At 33.8% G+C, this 15,495-nt stretch overlaps 1 protein-coding gene across 1 annotated transcript in view; it reads right to left on the reverse strand.

Annotated features, from left to right (window-relative positions):
• Nucleotides 1-306: 306 nt before the first annotated feature.
• Nucleotides 307-15,495, reverse strand: part of LOC134855208 (tryptophan 5-hydroxylase 1-like) — a 53,382-nt gene continuing 38,193 nt past the window's right edge. The window contains exons 14-15 of the mRNA XM_063871659.1: nucleotides 3,474-3,591; nucleotides 307-586 (exon numbers count right to left, since the gene is read on the reverse strand). Of these exons, the coding sequence (XP_063727729.1) occupies nucleotides 383-586; nucleotides 3,474-3,591 (322 nt within the window). The 3' untranslated portion in view covers nucleotides 307-382. The remainder of the gene's footprint in view (nucleotides 587-3,473; nucleotides 3,592-15,495) is intronic.

The following is a 15,495-nucleotide window of genomic DNA, read 5'->3' on the forward strand; positions in this document are numbered from 1 at the left end:
AAATCATTTGAATGTTGGATTGCTTGTCTAAGCAACTGACAGTGATTTTTGAAATATTTAAGTTTAGTTAATACAGGTATCGCTATATTCAGATATTTATAATATGTGTACAATTCATTTAGATAACAAAAAGGGTCTTTTACATTGGCGCAGTGGAATTTTTAACTAAAATTTACAGAAATAAGCTAATTTAGAATCCAAAATGAAACACGGAACGCGAAATATATTCTCAATATTTAGCATTTATCATGCGACTCAGAAAATCAGAAAACCAATCTTATCCACTTATAAAATAGATTAAGAATGTTTTTGAAAAAGCACCCCCAGAGAAAACCCGAAATTCGAGCAAAGTATCATCATTCGCCTATTGTTTTTTCTAGTATTATGCCGTTCCATTCGAAAGTCCATTTGTTTGTCCATCGTCGTTGTTTTTTTTGTTGTTGTTGCTGTCGTTGTTTGTTTTGGGAGGACAGAGATTGTCGATGAATTGAGTCCAATCCGAGTCAGAATTGACACCAACTCTCTTCTCGCTCGAAGTATTGTTCAGTGCATGTCTTTGCATTCCCTCAATGAGCAGATTCATATCCTGAAAACAAAAAATTCTGGGTATTTTCCTTTTTGTCCGAGTCATTCAGTAAAAAATGAAAGAAAACCTTTAGAATTATCCTTTTTATATCTAATTTTCTTTAAAAGTTTTGTCTCATTTGTTTTTCTTGTGTTTAGATATAAGGAATTTTCAAAAAGCATTGTATAAACCAATTGTAAAAAGTTTGTTTCAAATAATGTGTTTATAAACTACTCGAAACTTGGTTCGGCTATTTTTGTTCCGGATTTGGAAAAACTTTGCAAGACTTTTTCAATAGAACTTCAAACTTTCTGGGAAACATTGTTTTTTTGAGATCAAGATCAACAGTTTCCCTGTGGTTTGACTGTGTGACTACCATAACTTTTTTTCGAGCAGTTTATACATTTCAATGAGATTTCAAAGTCTTGTATTTTTCTCGAGAACGGATCAAAAAGTTTTAAAAAAATCGCAAAATGATTGCAAACATTGCACGAAATATGCAAGAATTGGGAAAGACTAGCTTTTTTTCTTGCAAGATTCCTTGTGGAAAAACTTGCATGATTTTCTTTCCCAGTTCTTTGCGCTTGATAGAGCGTTTTCAAAATTTTTTTGTTTTCTATCCTTCTAACTTAAAGTTTTGGTTCACACATTTTTCGTTGGCTCATTTATTTGATGCTGATTCTACAACCTGAAGGAGAAGTACTCTTAATAATATGATAAAACTGGAGATGAGATTTCAATATAAACAATGAATTGTAATTAAAAACTTGTACTCAAATGATAGTGTTGGCTATCAACAAAATTTGAATTTACTCGATTTTCAAAATCGTAGCTAACATACCTATTTTGGGGATTGTGATTGAAAAAATCATCAAGACTCCTTGAGAAAAAACGATCTTTTTCTATGCTAACTTTTTCCATTATAATTCCACAGTCTAGTAGCCATTCAACATTTACAAAAAACCGCTCAAAACTCATTCTAAATCGAAATTTCGAGCATACTTTTCTTAAAAAACAGTCAAAACTCTCAATTTCTGCTAAAACTTAGGTTGAAAACCTCAACTTGGGATATTTAATAAAAGCATTCATTTGATGACTATACTTTTCCTGAAATGTGTCAATTCTATCTCTAGAACTATGTAAACAAGAACACTGTGAAACTTAGGGTTCTTCTATTTAACCAACGACTGAAAAAAATTTAGTTCAAAACTGTTTGATTGGACAAAATATTCTCTTGAAACATGGTTAGTTCATCGGCAGATGAATTTTTAAGATAGTTCAAGTACTCCTTGGCTGTGATAAAAATGAAAAAGAGAACTAAAACTAACCTTTTCTGCTGTAACTATGTTAGCATGTTTAGTGTGGCAATCAAGCAAAAACATTGCTTATGAAGATACATTGCTTATAAAAATGAGTAAGTTCAGGTTTCGAGAGTAGGATGTATGTAATGCAGTAAGTTTTGAAGTTTTTGGAAATAAATTTGCTAAAATCAGTTTGAATTTTACTAAAATCAATTATACTATTTTAAATGAATTGAATCCGTTATATTGAAATTTGACGGATTCTTTTTAAAAAAATGTAATCCGATCTAATGATAATATAATCGATTTCATGGTCTAAATTTGCAACAATAAAGTATTTAAAAACATCATTTTTGACAACTATTTTGACTATTTTTTCCATTATAATCGGTTTTTATCCATAAAACTAAATTGCGGGAGTGGAATGCACTACGAGTTTGCATCTTTGATATTTTCTTTGATGTTTTTTTTTAAAAAAAGATTAATTAACAGTTCAAATTGTTTGACTACTTAAAATTTTTTTGAATTTTTACATGAAGTTTGACTTTTAAAAAAGAAAATTATACAAAAAAACCTTCGAAGTCGTGTATATTTCTCAAGAATTTAATGAAAAATTTTGGAAACTTTGCGAGATGATTGCAAATTTTGCACAAATTATGCAAGAATTAAGCAAAGTTTATTTATTTTCTTGCAAGATTTCTTGCTGGAAAACCTTACATGATTTTCATTCCAAAAACTTCGTGCTTGACAGAGCGTTTTCAAACACTTTTTTTCTAACGATTGGAAAAATGGGGATGGGGATTTTATGTTCGGGTGTATTTATATTGTTTTTTTTGCTTATTTTTTTCCTTTTTTAATGCAAAATCAGGTACCACAAATAATCATCGGACTGGGTTATGTGATATATCGTTTTAAAGGCTTTTCAGTTTTAACTTGAATGACGTTTCAAAAACATAGAAAAATTACAAAAATTTATTAGTTTAAAAGTTTTTTGTTCAGACCACACAGAAAAAAAGGTCGTTTTTTGTATTTTTGAGGGCTATGGTCGGAAGATTCTGTGCTACTTGAGCAGTAACCAGTTATCCTAATTTAGTTTTCTAGCCTTCTCATTCAGAAATATTGATTCTCATAAATTATTCATTGTCCTATTATTTTGATGGTTTCTTACCATAGTCTGAGGGAGAGTTTATATTTGATAAAATCATAAATTTGGAGACAAGATTTCAAGTTTAACAATAACGTGTAAATAGGGAGGGAATTTTACACAACCGAAAATGATAGCTATCTACCCTTTCTGTTGTGCTCCGAATACTGCTTCTATTAAAAACTTACCTAACAATTGAACCTAGTCGACTTTGAAACTCGTACCTAGTTTACCCATTTTTGACATTGCTGGCAAAAAAAAATCATCAGGATTCCCGGACAAGAAAAACCGGATTTTTCTAGACTGGTTTTTTTTTCATTAAAACCCTCAGCCTAGTAGAAAAACAAAAAATGACCCCCTTCGTTTTCTATAACCATTATGAGTTATTGTGAGGCTATATTTTGCCGGGGAGTGTGTGGGGGGAGGGATTCTGAATGGGAAAGATCCCAAAAAACATTCATACCTGTTGTGTTTGGTTGAGTGCGTGTATGTAGTCAATAGTTGTCTTCATGACATCAACTGAACGAGTGTAAGGGTTGTACTTCACTTCAAAGCCACGCTGGATCGAGTTGGTAAAGTTCCTTAAAAACAAACATATAGGGTGAAATCACACTCTGAAACATATTCAGGTTTTTTAAACTAAAAAAGTACCCTTAAGTTACCCCTAAAGCTAGGGCACAAATTATTCATCTCACCCTCATTGTTGCAGCGCAAATATAAAACAATAGTACAAATGCATATAAACGTAAATGGGCGAGAGTATAAATGCATATAAAAGTAAATGCATACAGGGACAGTAGCCAAGCGTATACATGGTGCGTCCCGGCGGGTTTGGCGCCGGTTCGAATCCCGACTAGGTCATTTCCTTTCTAGAACTCGAATGTGCAACGAACTTGATGGGATGCTCCGTAACCAGGTTCGGTCCCCCCAAAACCCATTTTAACCGTCTTTTCGCTCTAATTTGGTTCAGCCTTGGTTAAGGCTGACCTTTAAAAAGAGCAATTTGTCTCAAGGACAAATACTGGCCATTTTTGCAGCTTGCTTTGACTTATGCAGTTTCTTGTGGCCGATGTTACCGATAACAATAAAAAAGTTTTGTTATGAAATCTCATTGTTACCGAGTTATTTTGCCGATAAAATGCTCGAATTAAATTGTTTGAAATTCGATATTTTTACAATCCGTGGAGATTGAGCGCACACTCATCTTAAGTCATCTCGACTACTTTCCCAGGACTTTTTAATATACAAGAATCTCGATTTGATTTTGTGAGCTTGACCAAATCACTTTAAAGACTCTGTTTTAACCAAACTTTGAGAGTTCCAGGCAGATTTTTGAAAACACAGGCCGAAAAAAGGCGTTTTTAGAACATACGGCTTAATGAATACTGAACGTTTTTCATCATTTTGACCCGATTTGAACCAAGATTCAAAATTTTTCAACTAAAATCATCACTAAATTGTCTTAGTTGCCGACAAAAGATTATTGAAGAATCAGCGTCAACTAAAAATTAAAAGTCCACTTTAGGTGAAATCGTCCGTTATGAACAAAAAAAAAATTTTTTTAAATAAGTTTTTCATTTTTTTTATTATACTCAATCAACTAGAACAGGTTTTGATCCATTGGAGCGAAAAAAGGCGGTTTTTTTAAAACCCAAACGTGTATTCAAGTTAAAATAAAAATCGAGAAATTGCATAAAGATAGTTCGTTGCTCAACCTTAATGTATTAGAAACATTTGAACGGTTGTGTTGGGAGAACTAAAGGGAGAACTAATTAACCAATATTTCACATGATACCAATTTAGTTCTGAGTTTTAGCCTGATCCAAAGTTTTGTAATTAAAATTCTTCTAAGTGTACTTTAAATAAATGTTTTTTATTTAATTATCAATATATTATCCAAAACCTTTTTTGTATTTAGGAAAAATTTGAAAAAAAGAATTTGATTTAGGCAAAGCAAGCTAAAACTTGAAGCGGAAGTTAAAGCTAAGAATGAATTGACATGAATTCAAAACTACTGAAACAGTTGAAGGGAAAATGAAAAACCCAAGAGGCCTGAAAACAGACAATTTGTGACTATTAATGACTCACAGAAATCTCTGCGAGATGTAGATGATAAGAATTAAGTTTATGACCAGTTTTTGATAAGTTTTGTGGAACTTATTATAATATAAAAAATCAATTACAAAATTTAAACCGATGATAAAGAAACGTTTTACCGTTATTGATGCTCTGATTTGACTGTCATACCCACCAGGAGCGGATCTAGGATTTTCACGAAGAGGGGGTGGATATTCAGAAAGTTTTCGAAAATTTTGAATTTTTTTAGGTCTGCTAAATTGATTTTTCGAGCTCTATCAGAGCACTGTTTTTCCCCTATTTTGGGCACTTTTTAAAAAAATGTTGACAAAAAAATCGCGTTTTTTGGCGCGCGCTCCCCCTCAAAAGTAGTATATAATGGCGCGGAAGGCGCCTTTAGAAAAATTTTAGGGTCGGTCGGCCAAAAATGGATTTCTTAAAAAGTACCAAAGGGGGGACACTTTGGATGAGCAGGGGGCCAATCGCTGAGAAAAAGACAATTGATTGATTGATTTTTTTGTGTTGAAATTCATTTTGGGGACGCTTAGAAACTAAGGAAAGTTTTAACGCGGAACGAATTTCCAGAAAGCGCTGAAAACCTTATATCAATCAGAAGAAGCTCCAGATTAGTAAGCCTCTTGCAGCGAGTTCCATGTTGATTTTTTCTTCTCAAAATTTCTCTGAGATCGATAAAAAACTATAAATTATTCATCAACCATACTAACGCACATTCAGATGGTTCACCCGCTCTGAAAATTTTTCGACCTTGGTTTTTTATTTTTGACTAACCGACTCTAAAATTGCTCTTAGGCTACTGCTCAAGTCAGAATTAATGGTAGATTTTGAGGGTTTTCCTTTACGCGCAAGTGAACGAATGCTCAAAAAAGATTCAGCCAACCATAGTTAATGGTTCAAAAATTCGCAAAAAACAATCAGTTAAATTATTGTTCCGACTTTCGTGCTCGGGGTTGGTTTTTTTTTTCTTCAGACAAATTTCGACTTTTTAACTAGCATTTTTGACGGAATTTTTTAATATCATTCGAAAAGTATTGTTGTCCTGAGCTCAAATTTGAAAGGATATTTCACCTATGATCATTTTTTGTAAAGTTACGGGGGTTTAAAGATTGCCATTTTGGCCAATTTGGGACAATTAACGCGCGATATATTTCGCGCTATTAACGCGTAAGCGGAGATTTAATCCGTCAAAGAAATCGTTCCAAATTTGTTAAAAGAAGCTTATTTGCCATAAATGGTTTGTTACAAGGAGCGAAACCTATCCTTTTGTACTTTATGTGGCGTGTGGGGGATGATTTCCATAAAAAATTTCAATTTTTAGAAGAAAAAAATTTTCGTTTTGTTTTATTTCATTGAATTTTTTAATGTTATTACTGCTCCATAAACCTTATAAGGCAGTCGGAACATTCAGGCCTTCGCTCTGATACGGGCAGTCTTGTTACAGTTTAAAGAGCTTTGATTGAATGAGGCTTTTTGTGGTTTCGTTCTTTTGTACCTACATGAATACAGCCCTCTAGAACATTTTCCATAGTTTTAGAAGAGCAGACAAAATATGCAATACTCGAATATGATTCGTTGAAAAAAACTTGGAGTCACGAGATATTTTTGATAATGTTTTTTAAAAACCCAAGATAGAGTCCAGAAGTTTTCAATTTTTTTTTTTTGGAAATTATAGTAGTTTTTTTGCAAAATCCCTCGCTATCTACTTGTTTGAACTTTTCTTCCTCACTTACTTAGCTGTTCACAGGTGCGTTTTGTTGATAACTTGCTCTGCGTGTGTTCATTTCTGCCGTCCATTTAAATGGTTCGTCTACCCGTAGTTTTTATTTCAACAGTTTTGAGAGCCGAGTTTCACCCGAATTGATCATAACATACTCTTTTGTATGTTTTTTAACACGAGCATTTTTTCGTTTTTTTTCTATCTTGGCTATCAAAATTTAGAAATTTCGCAAAGAAATTTTCGCAAACGGCATCGCATTAAATTTTTTCAGGTCTTCTGTATCTTTACGAAATCTAATTACACCAAAGTTTTCCTGATTTCTCATTCAAGGGCAGAGATGCAAAAACAACAAAAACAATTTTCTTCTACGAGTAGCAAAAAATCTATGGAAAGCTTTTCAGGCCTGTGTTAGCGTTTTCGGTTATTTTTATACTCCGGCATCCCGAATCCAATAAGCGAATTTGTTTCTTGCGTATCAAAGCTGTTTTTTGTTTTTTTTTGCGCCCAAAATTTTCCCGTGGTACACTTCTCACCACCAGCCAAAGAAGTCTAAAGTCTAACCTAAAGATACTTATCAACGCAGAGTCAAAATTGAAGTCGACACAAAATCGAACCAGCGCATTTCTGATTCAAAACAATTTCAAAGTTATGAACAGGCTATTCGTTATCTTGGTTAAAACCATTTTTTCAGACCCTATGGTTTTTTAAATAACAATTTTCTTACGATTTTCTTACTCTGACCAAAATGATAAATGAACTCTCACAACATACGATTAAAAATCTATTTAAAAAAAATTTCTGCGCCGCAGCCTAGTTTTCGAAAAACAGGATAAAAACAGGATTTTAGTTAGATTTGATCACACAATGCTTTTTGTTTTGGCGCGGGTTCTCTCCTTCTCGGACTGTCAGAAACGATTTTGGTTCGCCAAATAAAGATTGATGGCGAGTTTTTTGGTGGCGAGGCAGCCCCTTAGGAGGTCCACAATTATTCTAATTGCTTCGGACATGAAAAAAAACATATGGTTCCCCTCGATTTGATAATATGTAACGAAACGAATGGCTGAACGACCCAAACATTTTTCGAGAGGTGTAAGAACAAATGGCCGAGCGGCCTAAGCTAACGTACTTTATACAGACTCGACTGTTGGAGCGGGTTCAAATCCCCACATACCCTAAACTTTAAACATGTTAACGCGAGGGGCTGTAGCCCGACTTAACCTTTAATAGCCGTTTTTTCACTCTAATTCAGGACAAATACTGCCAATTTGGAAGCTTGCTTCGAGTTATTCAGAAGATTATGGCCAATGTTACGGATTATAAAGTATGTTTGAAGTAGTTACGGATGAAAATTGTTTAAATTATAGATTTCATTTTATTTTGCCGAAAATAAACTCATTAATTCAATTGTTTAAAATTCGACATTTCTACGATTTCAGGAGATGAGCTTGCACAAGAGGCAATTGCGCGCACAAGAGCTACGGAATGTACCTACCTAACAATCTGTGGATGGATGAAAGGAAATTGGGTAGGTTGTGTGTTTATGTTCCGATATAATTAAAAATCGCATAAATAAATCAAAATATCGCAAAAAAACACTGCCACATTTCAGCGCTCATTTTTCACTAAATTATGACTGGTATTTGTAAAAAAAAGTATATATTCTCTGTTGTTTTTGATACCGATTTTGCGGAATTACAGTGCTGATTTTTATTGCGTCATCCATTTAGTATGTGTCATCTAGTCATTTGGAGCGAAAATAAAAAATAACGTTTTAATTGTGAAAAAATGAATAATCGTATCGCTACACATATACAAGCTTTGATGACCAAAATTGTTTCATCACGTTTACATAGATTTAAACTGGCAATGAAACAAATCAAACTCGTTGAAAAGCTTAATTTAAACAAACAAAACCGTTCGTATCAGGGCGCGGCTCTGAATGTTTCGACTGCCTTTAGAGATCTATGAAGCTATGTTCGCTTAAAAAATTTAAATACAAAGTATTTAATTTTCATGAGACCTTTTTTGAAAACCAACTCCCCACAAGATATTTTTAAAAAAGCTTCATTTTAGGCGTATAGCAAAGTTTTAAATGAATCAAAAAGCAATGTGTCCAATAAATTTGGACGATATATGAGCCGGAATTAGTCTGCATTTACGCGTTAAAAGCGTGAAATAAATCGCGCGGTAATTTTTACCAAGTAGCAAACTTGCAATCTTTAAACCCCTATGATTTTTCGAAAACTGTTTACAGGTGAAGGATCTTTATAAGTTTGCATTCACAACAACAAAAATTTTCCGATGAACAAAGGCGTCAAAAATTCCCAATTAAAAAGTTGAAAATCATGTCTAAGAAAATTCACCGAGCACAAACTTTCCGTCACTTTCTTAAAGGCCGAAATCAAATTTCAACTTTGATTAGTACATTTTCAACGCTACATTGAATATTACACAATGACGTTCCTAATTTGAAGAAAACGGAATATTTTCGACTAAGCAGTTTTATCGGAAATATTTTATACATTCCGAAAGAAAGTGCTATCCAAAGCTCAAATGTAGAAAAAATTTTCACCTGTGATCATTTTTTGTATGTGGGTTTGAAAGTTGCTAGATAACTCAACGTGTGAGATATTGCATTCTAATAACACGCGTAAGCGTCGGATTAAAACATTCCAAATTGAATTGATGCTAATTATTTGGTTTTGGTCTTTTTAATAGGACGACGCTGAATACATCCTTCTGTAGTTGACATTAAAATATTGGGAAAAATGGAGGCATGAATTGAAAAACTTTTTACTCCAACTTTTCAACCAATACAAAAGCAGTCTTGTTCGTCCCTAAACACGAGCGGTCTTGTTTTCACAAAATTTGGTATTTCCGTTTTCAATTAGATGTAGTTTAATCATGCTTTTCTTGGTCTTTTATCCAGTTTATAGTCTATGAAGTTAGTTAGGTTACCTTCAGTCGGAAATACATTGAATTTGAGATATTTTTGTGAATGCACAAATGCATCATTGCCTCGCATGTTTCTCGTGAGTTGATTATAACTTCATCTCCCGTTAATGGTATATAGAACATAAATTCACGGTATTCCATATCGAACATCAGAATTGGATTTTTTTTCGCAAACGCCGTCGCAGTAAATCTTTTCAAGTCTTCATACCAGTTATCAGTATCATTCTGATTTTTCGTTAAATCTAATTGCACCAACGTTTTTTTGTAAGGACTCCATTCAACAGTAAAAATAACAGATTTTGACATCTCGTGTCGCAATGAGTCTAGGACTTTGGAGTATATCTGATTTTTTTCTTCCATCTCGCCGTCAGTAATTTTGACCAAACAGATTAATAGTTAACTGATAAAGGATGATTTCAAACAGAACTCTTCGCAGAAAGTAGCATTTTAATTTTTCCCAGTCTCAACTTTGATTCAAATTTTACTTGTTTCAAAGAACTTTTCTTCCAGGTGATTTTATTTAATTGCACCTTTTTTTATGAAAAAAAAAAACAAACTACTTTTTTTTGAGAAAATTCGATAAGAACCAGTTTTGACTTAAAATCCTCCAAGAGTCACCGTATTTGTTTTGTATGCATATTCTTCGTGCCCAGTTGGACAGATAAAGAGAAAAGTAAAGCTGGTTTCGGTTAAACTTCCCCTCTGTAGACGTTGAAAAAAAACAATTGAAGTTTTTTTTAACAAATGAGATCGAAATAATTAAAAAACTCATAGCAGATATCCAGAGCTTTTAATCAACTCGGAAGCTTTCAAAATATGATCTGGACAATAACTAAAAATTTAATTGGTCTCATTTTCATGTATTTCATTTTTCATCAAAAAATTTTTAAAATGACATTTTTTATCATCAAAGGATATGTAACGAAAACTTTTATTGGGAGACTAAACTATCCACTGGATTGGCATGAAATTTAAAGTCTGTATGTTCCTGGGTTTCAAAGACAAGTCTTTAAACATATTCCAAAATGTAAATGGATACCACTTACGAAATTTACGTGGATTCCGCGTACATATACGTTTTAGGTAAATTTTGTCGGCACATTACGCAACAAGCAAATATAGCACATAGCTAGTTGTTCTGGATTACTCAAATGTAAGTGGATTCCGAAAAGTATAAGTGGATTCCGCAAATGTAAGTGAAATCCGCAAAAATTGTAAGTGGAATCAGCAAATGTAACTGGATTCCGTAAAATCTAAATGGATTCCACTTACAATTTGCGGATTCCGCTCACCGTTCCTGATTTCTCAACAGCCCTTTTTATTATGCGTATTTTTATAATTTGATTGTGGATTCCACAAATTGTTCCGCAAAGTCCCCTATTTTTGGTGCAATTTTGAGCGGTACAGTGTCTTAGCTATCTATTTGTGGAATCCAACACAGCAGAGAAGATCAAATAAAAATGCAATGCTGCGGAATCCGCTTAAAGTTCACAAAATTTGCAGTTTGGTCTCGGAATATTAGTAAATTAAATTTTCCATCCTTTAGGAATTTATTACCAAAATTTTTGTAAAAACTCAAACTTTTATCATTTAGAATTATATAACCTAAAACACCAAACATTTTACCTAAATAAATGGCTACTATCAGCAAAATTGTCCTCAAAATGCAGAATAACTTGATCTTAAACGTAAAAAATGTACATTGATTTAGGCTCACAAAAGATGCTAAATGATGCCAAGTATTGGACAATGTATCAGAATGTGAACAAAGAGCGATTTGTGTCGCCAGCGAACGTTAAACTATACTGTTTGCCATGCAAACAGCAGCTGTGTTGCAATCATGGTAACGTTCATATACTGATATGAAGACTGTTGTGGTATTTTTGACATCTGACTAGATTTCGACCAGATTTGGTGATTGGCAATATTTACGATCTAAACTTAATAATTTCAGATTGTGTCGCATATTATAAAAACTAAGCACTTTGGAACAAAAACGCCATTCGCAAACATAATACTGTTGAGTCCTCTACAAAATTAGATGACCTCATTTCCTTCCAGACGTTCAAAGTCGCACCGATGTTTACTCCATGACGAAAACTCATTGTCTATTCAGTTTTTTCTAGCCACAGATAAAATCAGCAAATGGTATGAAGCTTTAGCCTCGATAATCTGGAAATGAATCGCTTCGTACTCTGAAAAATAGTCGCGCCGTGGTCATAAAATAGAACATATCATCTGAACATATCAAAACTTTCAAACAGCAAAATAAATCAGTTTAAACTTTTTTTCAATGTGCAGTTTACAAGGTCATCATACATGCTGATAATAATTGGGGCGGCCAAAATAAAGCCCGGACGTGAACCCAACGGTAAAAGATGCAAATTTTTAAGGTCAAGACAATATTGTCAAGAAAACATCTCTCCAAAACTTGCGATAGCCAAGAGTTAATGCAATTTTAATACACTGGGCTACAACGAACAAGTACACACATGATTTCAACGAGCATGTGAGAGAAAATACTTTCTTCCCGGTACTGTAGTTTCCTCACTAACTAATTAAGATACAGGGTTAAAACTTTCGGAATGCTAGATGAAACTAATTTTGAGGACCTTAGCAGATTAAAAACTAAGAAATAATGAATTGAAGGGTTAAGATATCCAAACAATATATAACTATATTCCGAAGTGTTCTTGCTCTGGAAAAATTGTTCCAAACAACTCAAAGAGTTTGAAAGTACGGACTCAAAGTTGTTTCTAGGGAAGCTGAGGATCTTCACTTAATCTCTGGGACGCGGAAAAAGGATAGACAAACGACTTCAAATGTTACTTTGTCCGGCTTTGTCCAACAAACTACTTTGTCCAAAAGATATTAACTTTTTTACGAGACCTATAGCGCTGGTAATCTAAAAAGGCCGGCAAAAGAACAATTCTAGCTGACACCTTCGATTCAGGCACAGGGATATCATAAGCAGTTGTATCGTCTCTAATTGTGTTCCAAATTTCTATCATAAACGCACAACACTTTTAACATCTGTATCGCCAAAACAGATACGACCATTTTCTACAAGGGAGCAAGTAAACCTTTGAAGTCTTTTGTATGCCATGTTTCCGTGGTCTAGAGACTATGTGAAGATGAGATGGTCAGCTTCCCTACAAAACAAATTGAGTCCATACTTTCAAACAGCTTGGGTTGTTTTTGAGCTTGTTTCCAGAGCAAGAGCAGCTGTTAAATCAATTACTATATATTGGCTAATTGGATCTTTAAATTAGAGTTTCTCAGTATTTGATCCGCTAAGAAGCTTCCAATTAGTTTTATCAAGCTTTGCTAAAACTTTAACCCTATATTTTAATTAGTTGCAGAGAGAATGACCGAAACGTAACAAAAAACTCGTGTTTCCGCTCTCCAAAATGAAGTGTCTGCTGATTTGTTACACTTTTTTGTTTCGGGATGCAAAGTGCTTGCGATATAGTTGGCCGCTGATAATGGTCCTTTCTCACTGTGTTTTTGGAAAAACTTTCTCGCTTGAGCTTTGCTTGTCTTACCCTTCTGGGGGCTTCCCAGCTATTCAGCAATACGGCATAAGGAAGTGGGAGAGGAGACATAAAAGCAGAAATTTCGACTGAAGGTGCCCTAATGTTGAAGTCAAAGCTCATTCAAAAAATTTATCTGGCTAGTTTTGGGCTCTGAGAAGTGGCTACAAAGGTTTTATTGCTATTTCAGCCTATGAAGTCTAGGGAGAGAGATTTGAGAAGGCATTCATTGGTGTAAAAAGGTTCAATTCTGGCTCCAAACCAAGTTCTGGTATTCTACGAAGTGTGTAGAGTAAGCACGAAGTGGAAAAAAGAGATGCATTGAGCAGCGTATCAGAGATGTTGAACATAGTTCATTCACACCTCTTGTTCTTTCTTGCACGGGTGGCTTGGGCAAACTTGCTACCTCCTTTTACAAAAGACTTGCTTTGATGATCAGTGAGAAGAAAGAAATAACTTCATATAGTCAAGGGCTTTGAAAGATTCGATGTCGTCTTGAATTTGCACCTGTCAGATCCTCAATCACATGTATTAGTGGAATTCGTTCATCATATCGAAGATCGAAGCATGATTGTTTTGAGCAAAGATTTCTTGAAGCGGGCTCAATGGACATCAGTTAACTTGCATAGATTTTTATTATGACATTTGTTAGCTGTTGTAGCTTGTTCGAGTATGAATAGTTTGTTTTCTTTTGACTGGAAAACTAACTTATTGTACCAACATTGTTTGAAGATTTGGAACTAAGCTACCTCTGATTTGAACATGTTTGTTATAGCCCAGTGCACATTAACTATTTGACATAAGTCAAAAACTAGTGAAAAAAAGAAATAAAATGAAAAAGTAGATGACATTAGTAAGCAAAATCCTGCAATGAAAATGACAAAGGAAAGCGCTTGTTCATTTCATCAATCAATCAGAGGTTTTTTCCAGTTCATTTGAAAAACTCGGCCGTTTTATTTCCTCCATAAGAAACTTTCTGCACAAAATGTTAGTTTCAGACAATTTTTGAAAATGAGGTCTTTTACAGCTTTAACGAAAATTTTTATGTCTATTGGCAAAGAGTATGACTTTCTTCAAATTTGGTAACAAGAAGAAAAGTTCCTGCGAAACGATGATCAATCATCTATTTTACAACTAAAAAATTCTCTTGACTAATTGAAGGACAGTTTTCAAATCTGGTCAAAATTAGTCTTGAAAATTATTAACAAATTATCTATCTGTCAATTTTCAAAACTTTTGGGTTTTGAGTTAATAGTCATATTTTTTACAATAGACAACTCGGGTTGAGCTCACCTTGAAACTTAGCCATAAAAAAAGGAAAAAATGATCGCCATCGATGATTTATTGAATCGATGTTTATGAATAGCAAATTACATCAATAAATAATCCGGCTTATTTTTGGCTAATTTGGCTTATTTTTAGCGATGAAACATTGATAAAAGACCTGCCAAAATGAGCAAAAATAGTGCTCTAACAAGAGTTGTTTTCTGCAACAATCAGCTTTGAAGACATTTGTGCAACCTCTGCGCCACCATTCCTTAAAAAAACTCTTAAAAGGCTTATCAACTAAAGCTCTCACATGAAAGCTACAAGAATGAAATAAAATTTTTTAAGTTTAAGCGATGATTCTCTACGGAATTATTACTGAAATAGCTCTGAAATATCGCAGTTTTAGCTATGCAAAAATCTTTGAGTTATACATGAATTAGCGCCAGAAAATAGCAATCAACGGGATACTTTAGAAAAAGCGATAATTAACAGTCGGGAAAAAGCGGGAAAAAAGTCGTTTAAAAGCTGTCAAAGCCCTCCAACTCAAAGGTATTAGTTACATTCTTGTTTTTTTTTGCAGGGCAATTTCTATAGATCATAAAAAAACAATTGAGATTTTTCAAGGACACTAGCAAAAACCTTCTGATGACATGATGAATTGAAACACCCTTTCAATCGTAAATCATCGAAAAAAAATTTTGTTTAAAGCATGAACTGAAAAGCTATCCTTTCAATTTTAATTCATTGGAGGATTGTTTTGGTAGCCTTAATTTTAATCATGGATTTCAGATGGACATCCTTTTCCTCAAGTATTCTTCTCCTTAGCCACCTAAAGGTTTCCCTTTTAGTTTTGTTTTTCAATTTTATATTCAACTGGCCGAAACTCACTTTTTCTAAAGGTGCTTTTGTTGCGAACA

The sequence above is a fragment of the Symsagittifera roscoffensis genome, chromosome 10 (genome assembly GCF_963678635.1).
Source record: "Symsagittifera roscoffensis chromosome 10, txSymRosc1.1, whole genome shotgun sequence".
NCBI lineage: Eukaryota > Metazoa > Xenacoelomorpha > Acoela > Convolutidae > Symsagittifera > Symsagittifera roscoffensis.